Source organism: Nycticebus coucang, chromosome 1 (genome assembly GCF_027406575.1).
Source record: "Nycticebus coucang isolate mNycCou1 chromosome 1, mNycCou1.pri, whole genome shotgun sequence".
NCBI lineage: Eukaryota > Metazoa > Chordata > Mammalia > Primates > Lorisidae > Nycticebus > Nycticebus coucang.
This window is the reverse complement of record NC_069780.1, coordinates 69,586,298-69,605,270: the sequence shown is the minus strand read 5'-3', so window position 1 is coordinate 69,605,270 and position 18,973 is coordinate 69,586,298. Positions and strand designations below refer to the sequence as shown.

Below are 18,973 nucleotides of genomic sequence, written 5' to 3'. Positions count from 1 at the left end.
CTTTGAAGATCTCTAGTTCATTAGGCCCTCTCCTTCCCTCTTTCAGAGCTGCTCCCATGAGCATTTCCTTATCCCAGTGGTTCAAGCCCAGGGCTGAAGCCTCCTCCAAGGCTGCTGACTGGCCAGACAGGAAGCAGAATGCTGACCCATGCTCATTAGAGCTGACTACTGTTCACTTCGATCCAAATCTAGGTGTAATTATGAACACACACTTCTAACTCTGAGTATGACCATGGAGAAAATAAGGTCAAAGACCTCAGTTCACCTTTATTTCTTATTTTTGATTCTACAAACCTGAACTTGTATTAAAGTCCCCTACGTAGATCCTTAGTGTTTGTTTAAAAAGTAAGAGAAACAGGGAAATGGGGAAAAGAATAAGTGGTCAGACAGCTAAGGAAAACTACCCGGAGTGAAACTCCACATGTAAACTTCTTCTTGAGCCCTCTCACCACTAAGCTCTCTCCAAGAGAAGCAGCCCAAACCTTGGGTCCTCATTCAAGATCTGTAAGCACCTTTTCTCCTTGCTTTTCATTCAGCGCCCTTCTGCTCCGGTCAAGAAAACTTCTGTTCCATCTCTGGGTCCTGTCTTTCCCAAATTCCTAAGGCTCGGGGGCATCCCTTCTTGTGTCTATGTGGAAATAATACTTCCTAAGAATCTTTTCTTCACTACCTTTCATTGAAACCTTCTTCCATGTTTCCTGTAAGACCTGTATTAAGTAAACTCATTTGTTCAGTATTTTTTCACTATGTTTTGCGAATGATTCTCATTTGATCTTCACAGGTAGTAATAATCACCTAGGCTATTTCATAACTTCATATTCTGAAACTATGCGTATAGTTTTCAAAAAGACACATAAGGGATTGGGTTGAACTACATAAGATGCTATTTTTAATAGGTGAAAAATAGTCCAATGTCAATAGTGTCATATGGTTCAACTGAATATATGAGAGCTCAATAAATGCTTTTAAGTAAATATGTTTTCTTGTCACCTTTTTCCTCAGGACAACTGTTTACATACTGCCCCATGATGGTTAAGTTCTCTCTCCAACCTATAAAAAGTTACTCCCCAAGGAGGCCCGAGAGCTGCCCCCGGACGGCGTGCTACAGCCAAGGGAGGAAGGTTCGGGAAGACCTGCTAGTTATGCGGGTGGGAAGGCGGCTGAGCCTGCGTGTCAGCAGCTGGTCTCTTGGAGGGAGATAGGTGTTTCTGGAGGTACATCAGTCAACTGAGGGGAGACTGGAAAAACATGCTGCCAATTCAAAAACATTTAAAAATGGTCTGACAAATCCTATGAGTTTTTGAAGGTGTGTAAAGGTCACTGTGACAGATGTTTTCCAAAAACTTAACAGAAATGGCAATGAAAAAGTAGAACCAGCACCGCATATATTGAGCACATAGGTAGCTGCAGATGGAGGTCCTTTAGCTGCTTTTTTTTTTTTTAAATACTCCTTTGTTACTTGAGAGGTGTGCCATGCAACATTATGAAAGAATGAAGACTGTTCAAGAAAACAGATGAACAGAAGCAAATGATGAAAATGAATATTTTACTTGTTTTTACTACATAATAAATGATGTAGAAAATAAATGTGACTAATTATTTTTTAAAAAGTTACTCCACAAACTTATTAAAGGGTTCGATGCTTTTTCTAAATGTTGAGTTCCTATTATAAAATAAAACCATTATATCGCATAATTGAAATAACATTTTATGACATTTCTAAAAATATAGCAAAAAAAGTGAACTCAGGTTGAATAATAAAACTTGAACTTACCTTCTTCTGTAGGATTGAACCCACAGATGTCACAAATACAACGAACCCACTTATTCATCTCTTCCTCACTGTCTGCTACCAGGTAGAAAATCCGGTCAATAGTGTTGATGTCAAAAATGTAGCTGTTTTCAAACTCCTTTTTGTTAAATGTTAATCCAGCATCAACTTGTTGACATAAATTTAAATCTATAATACGAATAGGCTTCTTGGAGTGATCATTTTTGTAATATTCCAAGACATCTGGATCTCCAGTTAAACGGCCACTGCGTAACACAAACCATCTCCTCTTCCATGCCTGGGAATGAAACAAATATCTATTTATTATTAATCTAAGAGAAATTTCTCAAGAAGATGCATATCTATCAAACCAATTTTATAAAATGCATTGTCTACAGAAACTCATTCTCCCCCCTCAAGATAATGTGCCACTGTGAAAAGCAAAATTTACTGACACCTCAATTGACTTAATAATATATACAGTATATAAACTATCTTCTATTACATTTCTTACTATATAATATCAAGTCAACGAACCGAGGAAGGTTTGGTTTTTACTAAATATAAAAATGTAACGGTGGGTGGCGCCTGTGGCTCAAGGAGTAGGGCACCGGTCCCATATGCCGGAGGTGGCAGGTTCAAACCCAGCCCCGGCCAAAAACCACACACACACACAAAAAAATGTAATGGTTTCAGAAGAAAGTGCAGGGAAAACTCTTGAAGAAATCGGCCTGGGCAAATATTTTATGAGGAGGAACCCCCTGGGCAATTGAAGCAGCATCAAAAATACACTACTGGGACCTGATCAAATTAAAAAGCTTCTGCACATCCAAGAACACAGTAAGTAAAGCAAGCGGACAGCCCTCAGAATGGGAGAAAATATTTGCAGGTTATGTCTCCGACAAAGGTTTAATAACCAGAATCCACAGAGAACTCAAATGTATTAGCAAGAAAAGAACAAGTGATCCCATCTCAGGGTGGGCAAGTGACTTGAATAGAAACTTCTCTAAAGAAGACAGACACACGATCTACAAACACATGAAAAAAAGCTCATCATCCTTAATCATCAGAGAAATGCAAATCAGAACTACTTTAGATATCACCTAACCCCAGTAAGAGTAGTCCACATAACAAAATCCCAAAACCAGAGATGTTGGCGTGGATGTGGAGAAAAGGGCACACTTCTGCACTGCTGGTGGGAATGCACACTCATACGTTCCTTCTGGAAGGATGTTTGGAGAATACTTAGAGACCTAAAAATAGACCTGCCATTCGATCCTATAATTCCTTTACTAGGTCTATAACCAGAAGACAATATAACAAAGACATCTGTACCAGAATGTTTATTGCAGCCCAATTCATAATTGCTAAGTCATGGAAGAAGCCCAGGTGCCCATTGACCCACGAATGGATTAATGAATGGTGGTATATGTACACCATGGAATATTATGCAACCTTAAAGAAAGATAGAGACTTTACCTTTTTCATGTTTACGTGGATGGAGTTGGAACATATTCTTCTTAGCAAAGTATCTCAAAAATGGAAGAAAAAGTATCCAATATACTGAGCCCTAGTCTGAAATTAATTTATAGCTTTCATATGAAAACTATAACCCAATTATAGCACAAGAATATGGGGTAAGGAGAAAGGGAGGGGAGGGGGCAGGATGGGTGGAGGGAAGGTAATTGGTGCACTTACCGTGCATCTTACAAAAGTACATATGAAATTTACTAAACATAGAATATAAATGTCTTTACATAATAACTAAGAAAATGCCATGAAGGCTATGTTAACCAGTTTGATGCAAATATTTCAAATGGTATATAAAACCAGCACAATGTATCCCATGATTGCATTAATGTACACAGTTGATTTAATAAAAAATTAAAAAATTAAAAAAAAGTAATGGTTTCAACAAAGGGTGCTGGGAAAACTAGATATCCACAAGCAAAAGAATGAAGTTATTAGACTTTATGCTAACTAAAATAAGCCAATCACAAAAGGACAAATATTGTATGATTCTACTTATATGATATACTTAGAGTAGACAAAGTCATAGGGGCTGGAAGAAGGAGAATGGGGAGTTAAGTGTTTAACGAGTAGATAGTTTTGATTACAGAAGACAAAAATGTTCTGGAAGCCAATGGTGGTAATGGTTGCACAGCAGTGTGAATGTGCTTGATGCCACTGACCTGTACACTTAACAGCAGTGAAGATGGTAAATTTTATTATTTTTTAACCACAATTTTTTAAAAAAGCAACGTTTTTCATGTCTTAATATCATTCTATAAAATTATAGAAATACTATAAAAATACTTCATAAGACTCATACAGATCTTAAACTCTAGATCTCTCTCTCTTTTTTTAGGTGTGAAGAGCAAGGAATAGTGAGAGGAAACAGTGTTTATAAGCTTTCCTGGCTTCTCATGTGGGAAGCAAGCCATGGACTTAGTCTTTTTTTTTTTTGGCCAGACAGCCTATTGTTCAAAGATAGCACAAATAAATTCTGTAATCTTGAGTGCGGGATACAACTTTTTTAGTTCTCTTCCTTCTCTTCCCAACAAATACACACGGGCAATGTCGACCTATAATTGCCATCTATTCCCTCCACAAGTTCTGGTAAATTCAAAGGTCAATATTATGCCTTAAAAAGCCAAGGAGGCTTTTTTTTTTTTTGAGACAGAGCCTCAAGCTGTCACCCTGGGTAGAGTGCCGTGGCATCATAGCTCACAGCAACCTCCAACTCCTGGGCCTAAGCGATTCTCTTGCCTCGGCCTCCCGAGTAGCTGGAACTATAGGTGCCCACCACAACACCTGGCTATTTTTTTATTGTAATTGTCATTGATGTTTGGCAGGCCCGGGTTGGATTTGAACCCATCAGTTTTGGTGTATGTGGCTGGTGCCTTAATTGCTTGAGCTACAGGCACACAGCCATTTTTTAAAACTATTGTTCCCCCTTAAAATTTATAAAATGTGGCTCGGTACCCGTAGCACAGTGGTTATGGCGCCAGCCACGTACAACGAGGCTGGCGGGTTCAAACCCGGTCTGGGCCAGCTAAACCACAATGATAACTGCAACAAAAAATAGCCAGGTGTTGTGGAGGGTGCCTATAGACCCAGTTACTTGGGAGGCTAAGGCAAGAGAATCGCTTAAGCCCAAGAGTTGGAGGTTGCTGTGAACTGTGACGCTATAGCACTCTACTGAGGGCGACATAGTGAGACTCTACCTCAAAAAAAAAAAAAATAAATAAATAACCATTTATAAAATGTATCCACCAAATAATAAAAGCAAAACCAAATTACAGTCTTCTTCATCAGTCTTCAAGCAACTTCTATGCCTGAAAACAAATTTAAGCTGTATTCCTTTTTTAAGTTCTTCCTCACCAGCAGTCAGCAAGCCTAAAAGAAGGCCTATTTTAGCAAGTCTCAGTCACTTAGAAACATTCTATGCTCCAGAATGAACAGTCAAGGTACAATTGCCTCAAAAGGACACTCCAGGTGGTGGAAGGACTGAGAAACAAGACATTTTATGAACCTCAGTGAAATAAAACATTCTTACCGGGCACTGTATGTTTCTATTCTCTTAGAGATCATAACTGAGCAACAACCACAACCTCTCAATCCTTTAGTTTTGGAAAAGTATAAACAACCAGCAATAGTGTATCTCTTTTCCAGTAATAACATGGAAAAATGACAAAATATGTTTATGGTATTTTCAGAAATTTTACTCATCACAGTATACAAGTTTGGAGTTTTACAGTCTAATAGACCATGAATGCTCACAATGTTGTTTACATTGGCCAGTTTCCCCAAAACATTATTTGTGCGCCTTCATTAATATACATATCAGTCTATTTATAAGAAAACATGTACTAAATTCAAAATCACCAAAAGCAATACAGTAAGATATGATAGGGTCTCCATTTTTTATGTTTTATAAACTTGGCATACAAAACATAAAGATTTGTAGTGCCAACTAAAAATGGCTTCAGTTTATCCTGAAAAATACATGTGGGTCAAGAGAATAGGGAAATAATAACTAAAATCCACACACACTTCTCTGATAGATGCTTAGCCTTATTGTCACCCAACGTTATAGCAACTTCCGACGTGAACTGATTGTGAGCCGTTGTTATCTGATGGAGGTGCAAGGAAGCTATGACAATGATTTGAGGCAGAGAGAACGAAAATGTAAACCACGGGGCTTCAGCAATCTGTAAAACAGCCTGCTTAGTCTTTAATACTAATAATTTGGACAACTGTCATAACTGAATTAATATGGGTCATAACTTTAGGTTTAATATTTTAAGAAATTTCTTAAATTGTATCCATTCAAGAAAATTTGGGGGAGGCCCCATATGCCAGAGGTGTTGGGTTCAAACTCAGCCCCAGCCAAAAACTGCAAAAAAAAAGAGAATTTGGATACATTAATAAGAAAATCCAGCTTGCTTTGGCAGCACATATACTAAAATTGGAATGATACAGAGAAGATTAGCATGGCCTCTACATAAGAATGACATGCAAATTCGTGAAGTGTTCCATTTTTTTCGAAGCTGCAGATGCTCTGGCATGGATGTGGACAGAAGGGAACAGTTTTACACTGCTGGTGGGAATGCAAACTAATATAATCTTTTCGGAAGGAAGTATGGAGAAGCCTCAAAGAACTCAAGCCAGACCTTCCAATTGATCCTGCAATCCCATTACTGGGCATCTACTCAGAAGAAAAAAAATACTTTTATCATAAGGACACTTGCATTAGACTGTTTATTGCAGTTCAATTAACAATCGCCAAAATGTTGAAACAGCCTAAATGCCCACCAACCCAGGAATGGATTAACAAACTGTGGTATGTGTACACCATGGAATACTATGCAGTCATTAAAAAAGATGGAAACAAGGCAGTGGATGTGGTTCAGTGAGTAGGGCGCTGGCCCCATATACTGAGGGTGGTGGGTTCAAACCCAGCCCCGGCTGAACTGCAACAAAAAAATAGCCAGGCGTTGTGGCGGGCGCCTATTGTCCCAGCTGCTGGGGAGGCTGAGGCAAGAGAATCACATAAGCCCAAGAGCTGGAGGTTGCTGTGAGCTGTGTGACGCCACGGCACTCTACCTAGGGCAGTAAAGTGAGACTCTGTCTCTACAAAAAAAAAAAAGATGGAAACTTTACATCTTTTACATTAACCTGCCTCGAGGTGGAACACATTCTTCTTAGTAAAACATCATAACAATGGAGAAACAAGAATCCAATGTACTGAATTCTTTTTTTTTTTTTTTGTAGAGACAGAGTCTCACTGTACCGCCCTCGGGTAGAGTGCCGTGGCGTCATATGGCTCACAGCAACCTCCAACTCCTGGGCTTACGCGATTCTCTTGCCTCAGCCTCCCGAGTAGCTGGGACCACAGGCGCCCACCACAACGCCCAGCTATTTTTTGGTTGCAATTCAGCCGGGGCTGGGTTTGAACCCACCACCCTCGGTATATGGGGCCGGCGCCTTACCGACTGAGCCACAGGCGCCGCCCCAATGTACTGAATTCTAACATGAAGCCAGTACATGAGCTACTCCAGGGGAAGGGTAATGAGGAGTTAGGGAGCAGGGGGGGGTGGGGGTGGGGGCAGGCAGTCATGGTATATGGCACACCTCTTGGGGGTGGGACACAATTATAAGAGGGACTTTATCTAAAAACTGCAAACAGTATAAGCTAATTCTTTGTGTCCTCAATGAATTTTAAACAATAAAACGAAGAATATCAATGAGTTATTCAGTCAATATGTTATTGATTAATTATATTGTAAATACTGTGCTACTTGTAAGAAGAAAGACAAGTATGTAATTCATGATTCTTACCTTCAAGGAAAGGTAAATATTTGAAGGAAAATATTTAACATACATGTAAACATTTGAGCAACCCTGGCAAATTATCTGCAAAACAATTGCTAAATGAACAAGCATTCCTTTATGGAAAAACTTACAGAATCCTTCAGCAAGAAAATTACTAGATTTCAATTTAACTCCATGCAATATGATATTGGCTGTGGGTTTGCTGTAGATGGCCTCTATCAGTTTAAGAAATGTCCCTTCTATAAGATCAGGAACCAGACAAGGCTGCCCATTGTCTCCACTGCTCTTTAACATTGTAATGGAAGTTTTAGCCATCGCAATTAGGGAAGAAAAGGCGATCAAGGGTATCCACATAGGGTCAGAAGAGATCAAACTTTCGCTCTTCGCAGATGATATGACTGTATATCTGGAAAACACCAGGGATTCTACTACAAAACTCTTAGAAGTGATCAAGGAATACAGCAATGTCTCAGGTCACAAAAATCAACATTCAAGAGTCAGTAGCCTTTATATATATCAACAATAGTCAAGCTGAAAAAACAGTTGAGGACTCTATTCCGTTCGCAGTAGTGCCAAAGAAGATGAAGTATTTGGGAGTTTATTTAACAAAGGACGTGAAAGATCTCTATAAAGAGAACTATAGAAAACAAATTGAAAAACAAGTTAACAAATGGAAAAACATACCATGCTCATGGCTGGGAAGAATCAACATTGTTAAAATGTCCATACTACCCAAAGCAATATACAATTTTAATGCAATCCCTATTAAAACTCCACTGTCATACTTTAAAGATCTTGAAAAAAAATAATACTTCGTTTTATATGGAATCAGAAAAAACCTCGAATAGCCAAGACATTACTCAGAAATTAAAACAAAGTCTGGTAGAGGAATCACGCTACCAGACCTCAGACTATACTATAAATCGATAGTGATCAAAACAGCATGGTACTGGCACAAAAACAGAGAAGTAGATGTCTGGAACAGAATAGAGAACCAAGAGATGAACCCAGCTACTTACCATTATTTGATCTTTGACAAGCCAATTAAAAACATCCAGTGGGGAAAAGATTCCCTATTTAACAAATGGTGCTGGGTGAACTGGCTGGCAACCTGCAGAAGACTGAAACTGGACCCACACCTTTCACCATTAACTAAGATAGACTCTCATTGGATTAAAGATTTAAACTTAAGACACGAAACTATAAAATACTAGAAGAGAGTGTAGGAACCCTAGAAGAAATTGGTCTGGGCGAGTATTTTATGAGGAGGACGCCCTGGGCAATTGAAGCAGCTTCAAAAATACACTACTGGGACCTGATCAAACTAAAAAGCTTCTGCACAGCCAAGAACACAGTAAGTAAAGGAAGCAGACAGCCCTCAGAATGGGAGAAGATATCTGCAGGTTATGTCTCCAACAAAGGTTTAATAACCAGAATCCACAGAGAACTCAAATGTATTAGCAAGAAAAGAACAAGTGATCCTATCGCAGGCTGGGCAAGGGACTTGAAGAGAAACTTCTCTGAAGAAGACAGGCACACAGCCTACAGACATATGAAAAAATGCTCATCATCTTTAATCATCAGAGAAATGCAAATCAAAACTACCTTGAGATACCATCTAACTCCAGTAAGATTAGCCCATATCACAAAATCCCAAGACCAGAGATGTTGGCGTGGATGTGGAGAAAAGGGAACACTTCTACACTGCTAGTGGGAATGCACATTAGTACATTCCTTTTGGAAAGATGTTTGGAGAACACTTAAGAGATCTAAAAATAGATTTGCCATTCAATCCTATAATTCCTGTACTAGGTATATACCCAGAAGACCAAAAATCACATTATAACAAAGATATTGGACCAGAATGTTTATTGCAGCCCAATTCACAATTGCTAAGTCATGGAAAAAGCCCAAGTGCCCATCGATCCACAAATGGATTAATAAATTGTGGTATATGTACACCATGGAATATTATGCAGCCTTAAAGAAAGAGGAGACTTTACCTCTTTCATGTTTACATGGATGGAGCTGGAACATATTCTTCTTAGTAAAGTATCTCAATAATGGAAGAAAAAGTATCCAATGTACTCAGCCCTACTATGAAACTAATTTATGAGTTTCATATGAAAACTATAATCCAGTTATAACCTAAGTATACGGGGAAGAGGGAGAGGGAAGGGAGAGAGGGGAGAGGATTGGCGGGATTACACCTGCGGTGCATCTTACAAGGGTATGTGTGAAACTTAGTAAATGTAGAATATAATTGTCTTAATACAATAACTAAAAAAATGCCAGGAAGGCTATGTTAACCAGTGTGATGAAAATGTGTCAAACTGTTTATAAAACCAGCTTATGGTGCCCCATGATCACATTAATGTACACAGCTATGATTTAATATTAATAAAAAATAAAGAAAGAAAGAAAAAGAAAATTACTAGAAAAATTACAAAGGCCTAAAAATATTGTATAATTGTTTAATATCATCTATTTTAAATTACCTTCTCAATCTGACTGCAGTTCAGAGGAAAAAGTAAATAATTGCTGTCTAGAAGGAAAAGGTAGGGTAGAGTCCTATAGGTGTTTTAGATAATATTGAAAAGTCATAAAGTGTTAGACTCACATGATTTTATCATTGGTTTCTGGATTATAAAAATCTGCTCACTAAGTGAGCAGTATAATCTATTTACTTCAAAAATGAAGAAATACCATCTTTTAGTAAAATTACGCATGTACGGAAACTTCTCTAGTAAGCAGTAAACCTGACAAAGTAATGGAGAAGCAATGGGAAAAGAATATAGAGTGCTCTGTCATTTAACCAGGGCCACCAAGGAGTCATATCTTTTAGCAAGTGACTTCTCCAGACAGTAAGAATTCTGTCTTTAAACACAAATGTGACTTGTTAAAACTTTAATGTTTTCCATGGAAATCTTTCTAAAATGCCTTACTGCATGATTCATTGAATGTATTCACCCATTCCCCAAAGGTTCAGGCTAAGTATTATAAGCATCAATTTGAGAGCCGTACTTTAGTCTCTTTCCCCTTTCAGTAATATGATTTATGGGAAGCTAAACTCTTCCTTGCCTCAGGGACCTTTGCACATGCTGTTTCCTAAGTCCATTATATTATTTCCTCCAGTTTTGCTTGGTTAACTCCAACTTCAAGCCTTCCCTGATTACCCTCAACTCAACTATCTCCCATGTAAGGAATAGTTTTAGAAAACCCTATTACTTACTGATGCAGTGATTTGTATTATATAAGTTTGCAATTCAATTTTTCTTTGTATTTATTTGTTTAGCATCTAACTCTCAACTAGACTGAAAAATACAAGAAGATAGTGGCCATGTCTGCTTTATTTGCCATAACATACCCAATGCATAGCACAGTGCTTGGTACATAGAAATATTGTGAAATAAGTAAATAGAATTCCTCTAAGAGTATAAAATTGTAAAATTTTTGAGCATTTTAAATCAGATATATAGGCTACCATGAAAAGAAAGGAATGCTTTCATATCTTCTTCCCTTTGAGAAAAAGAACACCAATACTGAACACAAACGTGAGAAAATAAACATAACTAAGATAACTTTACTATAACACATGCACAAAACTCCTTGGGCAAATGACAAAAACAGAAAACAATGGAGCATGTCCTTTTGCTGTTACTCTGAATGGATGTCTATCCTATTTTCTACTTTCCTTCCCTGTTTAAATCACATTGTTAAAATCCAAAAGGCCTTAAAAGCTAAAATAACCAAGAAACGACCAGCAAAGAACTGAGGTGCCCAAGCTATAGGAGGCTAGTGACAGCAGAGGCTGAGTAGACATTATATAAAACATGAACCCTTACAGCAGGAAGTTACAGCATTAAAACACAGAATTTAGCCAAGCAGCACCTGCCACTTATTTATTTATTTTTAACATGGTCCAAATGTGAATGTTTGTTTCAGTCACAAAATGAGTCACTCTCACTGAATCTGGCACAGATTAAACTGGAAAACAAAAGCAATTACATAAACTACACACTTTAATAAGGCAGATACAAAGGTTCTCTGGATTATGGTACAAAGCACAATTTAGCCACAGAATAAAGCTTGATGCTCGACAAGAGAACTGACATCAGCACCCTTGCTAATCACAGCACAAAAGCTTCTCTGTGTTTTGTCAGAGCACAAAACGGGCCCACATAAATCAGTCTTTGTTATCTGAAAATATCTGGGATTCTTAAAGTTTGTCCTATTTTTATCCCCGCTGCCTTGGTAGCTCCAGAGAAAGCTGAACACTGCTTAGCTAATCCTGCAGAGCAATGACAGACAAAAAGGATAAGTTATCTAGAAACCTGCAAAACCAAATACTCAAAGCAATTCTAAAACAAAAATTCATTTTAAGTTTTAAGACTTCCATTATAAGCAGCCAACCAATAAAGTAAAATTTGCAAGACATTTGCCTAGTTGAGAACTGTGTAAAAACTTATTTTGTTATCATTTCTCATACGCAACAGTTGCTCGATTTTTACACTGAATAAATCATGTAGTTAACATGACTTCATTAGGAAGTCTGCATTTTGGAGTAGCTTAAAAGTATCATACTCTGACTCCCATCCCCTGTGCTCAGGTGACTGCCTACTGCACTTAAGTAGGTTACTACTTAGTAACCTAAAGTTTTGAGACAGACTGTGTTATGGTCCATCTTTTCCCTTCCAAGAAACACAGTTGACAGCTTCCTTTCTGATTCATCCCTGCATGTTTCAACTTGTTCTTGTTTAGCCTTATTGGTGTTGCTGGGAGAGCTTCACTTGTTTCATCTGCTAGGATCTTACTTTTCTTGAGTTTTGTGTATCTCAAAACTTTCTTAATGACCACATACAGGATAATGCCCAACCCGTCTGGTAGGGCACACTGGGGGGAGCGATGGGGAGGGCTCCAATCACCTCTTGCCCTTCCCCCACCCCCAATCTCTCCAGCCTCTCTTCTTAACTCTCTGCCTTCCAGCCACGTAAGAGATCCCTGCAATGCCCAAACGGTCTGCCCTGTCCTGCCTCTGGCTCTGACACATGCTGCTCCCCTGGATTCAGCTCAGTCCTCTTCAGGGCACCATCTCTGAGCTGGCTCTGAGCTTCCCATTTCCACCATGCTCCTAGTCTTGTGCTTGACCTCTCTACACCCGAATTTCTTGAGGTCTGGAGACTTGTCTTTTCACCTTTCATCTTTCTTTTCCCCCGAGGAGGTGCTCGATGTCTGCTGAATGTACAATCAAAACTTCTGAGGCACAGATAATGTTATGGAAGTTCCCATATTATCTATGCATGATGGGGACATCTCACCAGCCCATTCAAGAACTGTCAGGCAAAGAAGAGGTGTATAAACTATACATTAATTTGTTTTTAAAGCTCTACGAATATCAGCACTATTTTTAAACGTTTAAATACTTTCTGTATGAAAACCAGATATGCTAAACTGAAGACAGAACTGTCACACTGAAGCTAGGCCTTAAAAGCAGGCTCCTCACACACCACGTATAGGTATGTACATACTGGCAAGAAAGTATAGATGGAGTCCTGTTACTCAGTGAGAAGAAAGAAGTCTTCAGTCCGGATTAGTTTCAAACCACTGCCTACTATAGCATTATTAACAAATTCACAAGATTTACCCAATTAGGCTAACTAGCAAATGGCTTCAGTTTTAGAGAAAAATATTGCAACTGCTGAACAACTGTTTTCTGAGTTCTCTATGGTATAAGCCACAGAGTGCAGGCCTGGTGTGATACTTGCTGAGACTCCCTAATCCCTTCCCTGTACCTTTACTGGAAGGGCTATTGAGGAAATAGCCAAAATTATAGGCAGGCAAAAGAGAAGATCAGAAATGAGTTCAGGGATGTCTCTGAAGGCACATAAGAAATGTCTGGAGAACTTTGCTCCTACAAAGAAACAAACAAAAAAGCAATACTGTGGCCTCACCTCAAAACAAATGAATTATAGGTGAGGAGTGGGGGGAGTACACAGGCACTGGCAAACCCTGAACAGATAACTCCTTTTTTCTTTTCTTTTTTCTTTTTTTGAGACAGTCTTTTGCTCTGTTGTCCAGGCTAGAGTGCAGTGGCATTAGCCTAGCTCACAGCAACCTCAAACTCCTGGGTTCAAGTGATCTTCCAGACTCTGCCTCCCAAGTGGCTGGGACTATAGGCACCCACCACAATGGCCAGTTAATTTTCTCTATTTTTAGGAGAGAGGGTAACTTGTTCTTGCTCAGGCTGGTCTGAAACTCCTGAACTCAAGGGATCCTCCCTCCTCGGCCTCCCAGAGTCCTGGGATTATAGGTGTGAGCCACCATGCCTGGACTTCAACATGTGATTCTAATGAGCCACCAAGAGTAGAATCACAGGTCCAATCAATAGACAGAATTAAAAAATAAAAAAAAATCACAGGTCCTTTCAAACCACATCTAATTCTTTATCTTCTTATACCTTCTGCTTGTGTCAATGCTGCCTACATCTTCCTATTTTTGTTCACAATATTTATCCCACTGGCAAATGTCTTTGAACTGTTTTCAAACCCAATCCATTATTCAAGTTTCTTTCCTAACTGTCCACCTCTATTCTGACAATCAATGACTGCCCTGTAATGTCTCTTGCATTGCTATAGGATAGATGGGAACAGTCTGTCATTTACATTTCCAAACTTTCCAAATGCTTACAAATTATTTACGCAGCTAAAACCACTGGTTAATTTTGTGTGTGTGCGCGTGCGTGCATGTGTCTGCAACAATGCTCCTCACACTAAAGTGCTCAGAGCCCTTGATGAGATGTTTTCAAGTTTCTGTTCATTAGAATAAGCACAGGGAATCCAGATCTCTGGGAAAGAAAGAAGATCTGGGAAAGAAAAAAGTCCAAAGTTGTTAATGAATTCCAAACTCCTTTAACAGGATGGCATACAAAGTTCTTCACATTTACCTGGCTCATCTCTCACCTCCACAGCTGGCCACAGTGAGCACCTGCCTAGTTCTTTCACTCCTCCATGGCTTTGTATTTTGTTTAGTCTGAACACCTTATATCCCCTACCTAATGGGCTCCTTCTCATCCTTTAAGACCTAGCTCAAGATTTGCTCTTTAAAAGTTTCCTTACCTTTCCCTGAGTTAAGGTGCAAACTCCTGCTCCTATTAACTCCCAGGCACACATCATCCAAGCAGCCAGTTAACAAGTCCATTCACTCCTTCCTGTAAACCAGTGGGGGCTGGGATCAGGGATGTGGGAAAACAACCCTCCTCTTAAGAAAGAACTCTGATGACTGCATCTCGGTCTCTGGGTAGCTGCTGAGCCCTGACGAAGTTCACCTTGACTGGACAAGCTGAGGAAGAATAGCATTTTCTACATTCCTGAGCCAACTGCCTTTCCACCATGAAGCCCCACCAACGTAATTTTACTTACTCTTTATTTTCCTAAGAAAGTGTGGGAGGAGAAGTGCAATGGAACTTTTTTATTTTGAAATCTCTTAAAAGGTATTTAGCAACTGATATTTAGGGAAAGAGGACCATTACTATGAGTTCTTTGGTAGAACTCAAAATTCATGTATAATCTCAAAATTTATGTATGTATTTATACACATATATTTTTTTTTCATCTTTGTAGAGACAAGTTCTAGCTATGTTGCCCCAGCTGGTCTCTAGCTCCTGGCCTTAAATCAATCCTTCTGCTTCAGCCTCTCAAAGTGCTGGTATTACAGGCATGAACCACTGCGCCTGGCCTGAAAAGACTTTTTTTTTTGGCCGGGGCTGGGTTTGAACCCGCTACCTCCAGCATATGGGGCCAGCACCCTACTCCTTTAAGCCACAGGTGCTGCCCGAAAAGGCTATTTTTTATAAGCTAGGTTTTAATCTAAATTTTACCAGCAAATTAATGGTTAAGTAAGTTACAGGACGTCTATACTATAATTAATCTACGTAAAACAGGCGGTGCCTGTGGCTCAAGGAGTAGGGCGCCGGTCCCATATGCCAGACGTGGCGGGTTCAAACCCAGCCCTGGCCAAAAACCAAAAAAAAAATCTACGTAAAACATTCAAAAAGTGAGAGATCTATCGATGAAAAATGCCCATGAGATTAACTATTAAATTAAAAAAGTTGCAGAATTGTAGAGATAGTATGATTCCACTTATCTGAAAAGTGTGTTTGCACATATGCAGAACACTCAAAGAGAACACATCTAGAAAGGTATACGCTGTTAACTGTGGTGATTCTAGGAATAGGGATCAAAGAGCCAAATTTCATATTTTTATCTTATATAGCTTGGTATCATGTAATTTTTTTTTTCAAAAAGCTCCCTCCCATTTATTACTTTTATAATGTAAAAAATTACATAATTTATGTTTATGTTTAGAAATGCCCTAAAAAAGAAAATCTATTAATTAAAAAAAATCTAGGGGGTGGCGCCTGTGGCTCAAAGAGTAGGGCACCAGTCCCATATGCTGGAGGTGGTGGGTTCAAACCTAGCCCCGGCCAAAAACCACAAAAAAAAAAAAAAAAATCTAGGAACTGAATCATGTGCACAAAAGTTTCTATATGGATAGAAAGGCCAATTTATTATTACTCTGCAATTAGTGAATGAATGTAACCTTCTTTTTAAATATAGAATTCCGGGATACATCTGGAAGGAGTCTTAGTCAGGAAATAGCTTAGACAACTAAAGTATAATGAATTCGTTTTAAAGACTGCAACTTAGGGGGTTAAAAAAAATAAATAAGGAAAGTTAGAAATAAAACAGAGGAACAAATTTCTCTTTCTCTTCTCTTATAGTCAAGTGGTTATAATGTTTATATTCTTTTAAATTTTTATACAACCATGTCAGTAAATGGTAGTACATTTAGATATTATCTAAAGTAAGCGCTTTGGGAATTACTTATTAAAAATATTAACGTTCCATAATAATACTACTAGGGTAAATAAAATAAAGAAAAACAAATTAAACATGAAGCAAGGACAAAGGAAAACCATTTGCTTTAAAATACTTGAGTTGTTTTCCAGGAAGCACCATCTTTTCTCATAGAGCAAAATAAGGAAAAAACAGGCTCGGTGGAAGTTTCCACTCCACTGGCTCTATCATTATGATCATCTGTTCCAAACACACACAAGCCTAAAATTTCCTGTTTTCAAACCATTGTCACCATTTTCTAACCTTGTACTATCTGTGCTAACTTTAGCTTAGTAATATAAACAAAAGAATACACTGAAAATAATGCAGAACAATGCCTAGATCTAGGCTTTCAACTGTTCCATAAACTTTCTAAATGTTATGGAGTTTACATACATTGCCTGGATGAAACAAATTAGGTAGAAAGAAAACAATGTCGTAAGAGAAAAAATATCAAATTTAACTCAGAAATAGTAGCTAGGGAATATCTTTGGGAACTTGAAATTATCAATAACAGTAAATACAATTTACTTGTTGAAACTATTGCTAAATTGGTGCCTACCTCAATGCCTAGGCATTAAGTACTACATAAAATAAACAAAAGCAATGACAAAAACTCCTTAGTATTTAATATGCACAAATTAGTTCTTAGGCCATTTCTGGGTCATAAACCACTTTGGGAATCTGATAAAAGCAACGGCAACTTTTGTCAGAAATAGGCATGTTAGCAAAATTGTACAGTTTCAGGGGTTCACCTGCACACCTTGAGAAACCCTGAAATCAGGGAACAGTTTGGTATGAGGCTGATGTGCTTGGATCCAAACCAGAGAAATTCAGTTAATGAAGTTCCACAAGAAAAATAGGTCACCTCGTGGCATTAATTCTCAATACAGCATTAGGGGGCAGGTCAAGTGTATTTTTACTTTTAAGTACTATTTCATTTCTCTCATCATATTCCCACTTGTCAGGGCTGTGTTCACACTCTAACTGGGGGTTTTTGCAGGCTTACCTGTCCTAACCAGGAGGAGGCTGGAGAGGCAAGAGCCTGGCTGGTAGTTGGTCTGAGACATGCATGCAACATTCCATGTGAGCAGAGAGGACTGCAGTGTGTACAGGGAAGAGAGACCACTTGTGTTGGGTCCATCTGATCTTGCTGACCATGTGCAGCAAGAGACAGTAAGCTCAGGGCAGGATGTACACACAGGACAGTGGGGCTGTCTGGAACTCATCTTTTCCATTTGGAATAGGTGGGCAGTCTACTCCATCTTTTGAGATTGGCTTTTGACCTGTCTCTGGTCTTGACGAGACTTGGTTGGAGTTTATATATTAGCTTGCCAATTAGATTTGGGATGGGAGTTGTTTTGAGTGGAGAACAAGTATGTACCTAGCTCCATCTTCTGTGTAGCTCCCTAACCACCTACGGGGGCAGAGTTAGTGCAAATGTCCAGGTAGAGTCCTACCAATCTAGCTGACAACGGCAGAAATGCAATAAAGAGCCGTAAGCATTATCACGAGCTCCAAATGTGCCCACAGTCATTGAGGCATTAATCCCATTTCTATGAACCTCATCTAAGGAAATAATGTAAAATGTACCTAAATACCAAAGCACCAAAATATTCAACACAGTGATGTTTCAGTAAATATCTAAGACAATCTAAATACTCAACACAGGACAGGGGGACCAACGATCCCACTTTTCCCAGCACTGTCTTAGATTTTGCACTGAAAGTCTCACATCCTGGGAAACCCCTCAGTCCTGGGCAAACCACAGTGGCTAGTCACAGTAAGGAACGGACTGAATATATCTCCATATAATAGTCTCCGGCCATGAAAATAATGCTTAGGAATTGCATTTTTGCATTTTTTTGTTTTTTTGAGACAGAGACTCACTCTGTTGTGCCCAGGCTAGAGAACTGTGGCATCATAGCTCACAGCAACCTCAAACTCCTGGGCTCAAGCCATCTTCCTGCCTTGGCCTCCTCAGTAGGTATACAGGCACCTAGCTAATTTTTCTACCTTTTTTTTTTAGTATCTTTTTTTTTTTCAGTAGAGACGGGGTCTCAAACTCCACAGCTCAAGGGATCCTCCCACCTCAGCCTCCCAGAGTGCTAGGACCGCAATAGGCGTGAGTCACCACATGCAGCTGGGAATCATATTTTTAAGATTTTTTTCTTCCATGGTTTGCAAAATTTCCAAAATACCAAGAGAACATGGCAAGGAACTCATCTTTTCCATTTGGAATAGGTGGGATCTGGTGTCCTACTAGCAATACCTCACCTTTCACACAGCCTGGCTCCCCTGTCGCCTGTGCCAGGCCAGGCTGACGGCTCCAGGGTGCCCACGCCACTCTGTGCAAACCTTGATCATCGTGCTCTCCTCCCGCATCCCCATCAATCCACTGTACAGATGATTTCCACCCCCAAGCCTTTGTCTTATTCTTCCTCAATCTAAGTGCTTAGCACAGCATGTG

The 18,973-nt window shown here is 39.1% G+C and overlaps 1 protein-coding gene and 1 non-coding gene across 4 annotated transcripts in view; one reads left to right on the top strand and one right to left on the bottom strand.

Moving 5' to 3' along the window:
- GAB1 (GRB2 associated binding protein 1) overlaps positions 1-18,973 on the bottom strand; it is a 148,261-nt gene that overhangs the window by 47,228 nt on the left and 82,060 nt on the right. For all 3 annotated transcript variants that reach the window (XM_053582188.1, XM_053582187.1, XM_053582189.1), the window contains exon 2: positions 1,775-2,069. In XM_053582188.1, coding sequence (XP_053438163.1) covers positions 1,775-2,069 — 295 coding nt within the window. The remainder of the gene's footprint in view (positions 1-1,774; positions 2,070-18,973) is intronic.
- On the top strand, positions 6,217-6,319 carry LOC128592312 (U6 spliceosomal RNA). The gene has a single exon (XR_008381840.1). It is a non-coding gene; the product is annotated as a U6 spliceosomal RNA (small nuclear RNA).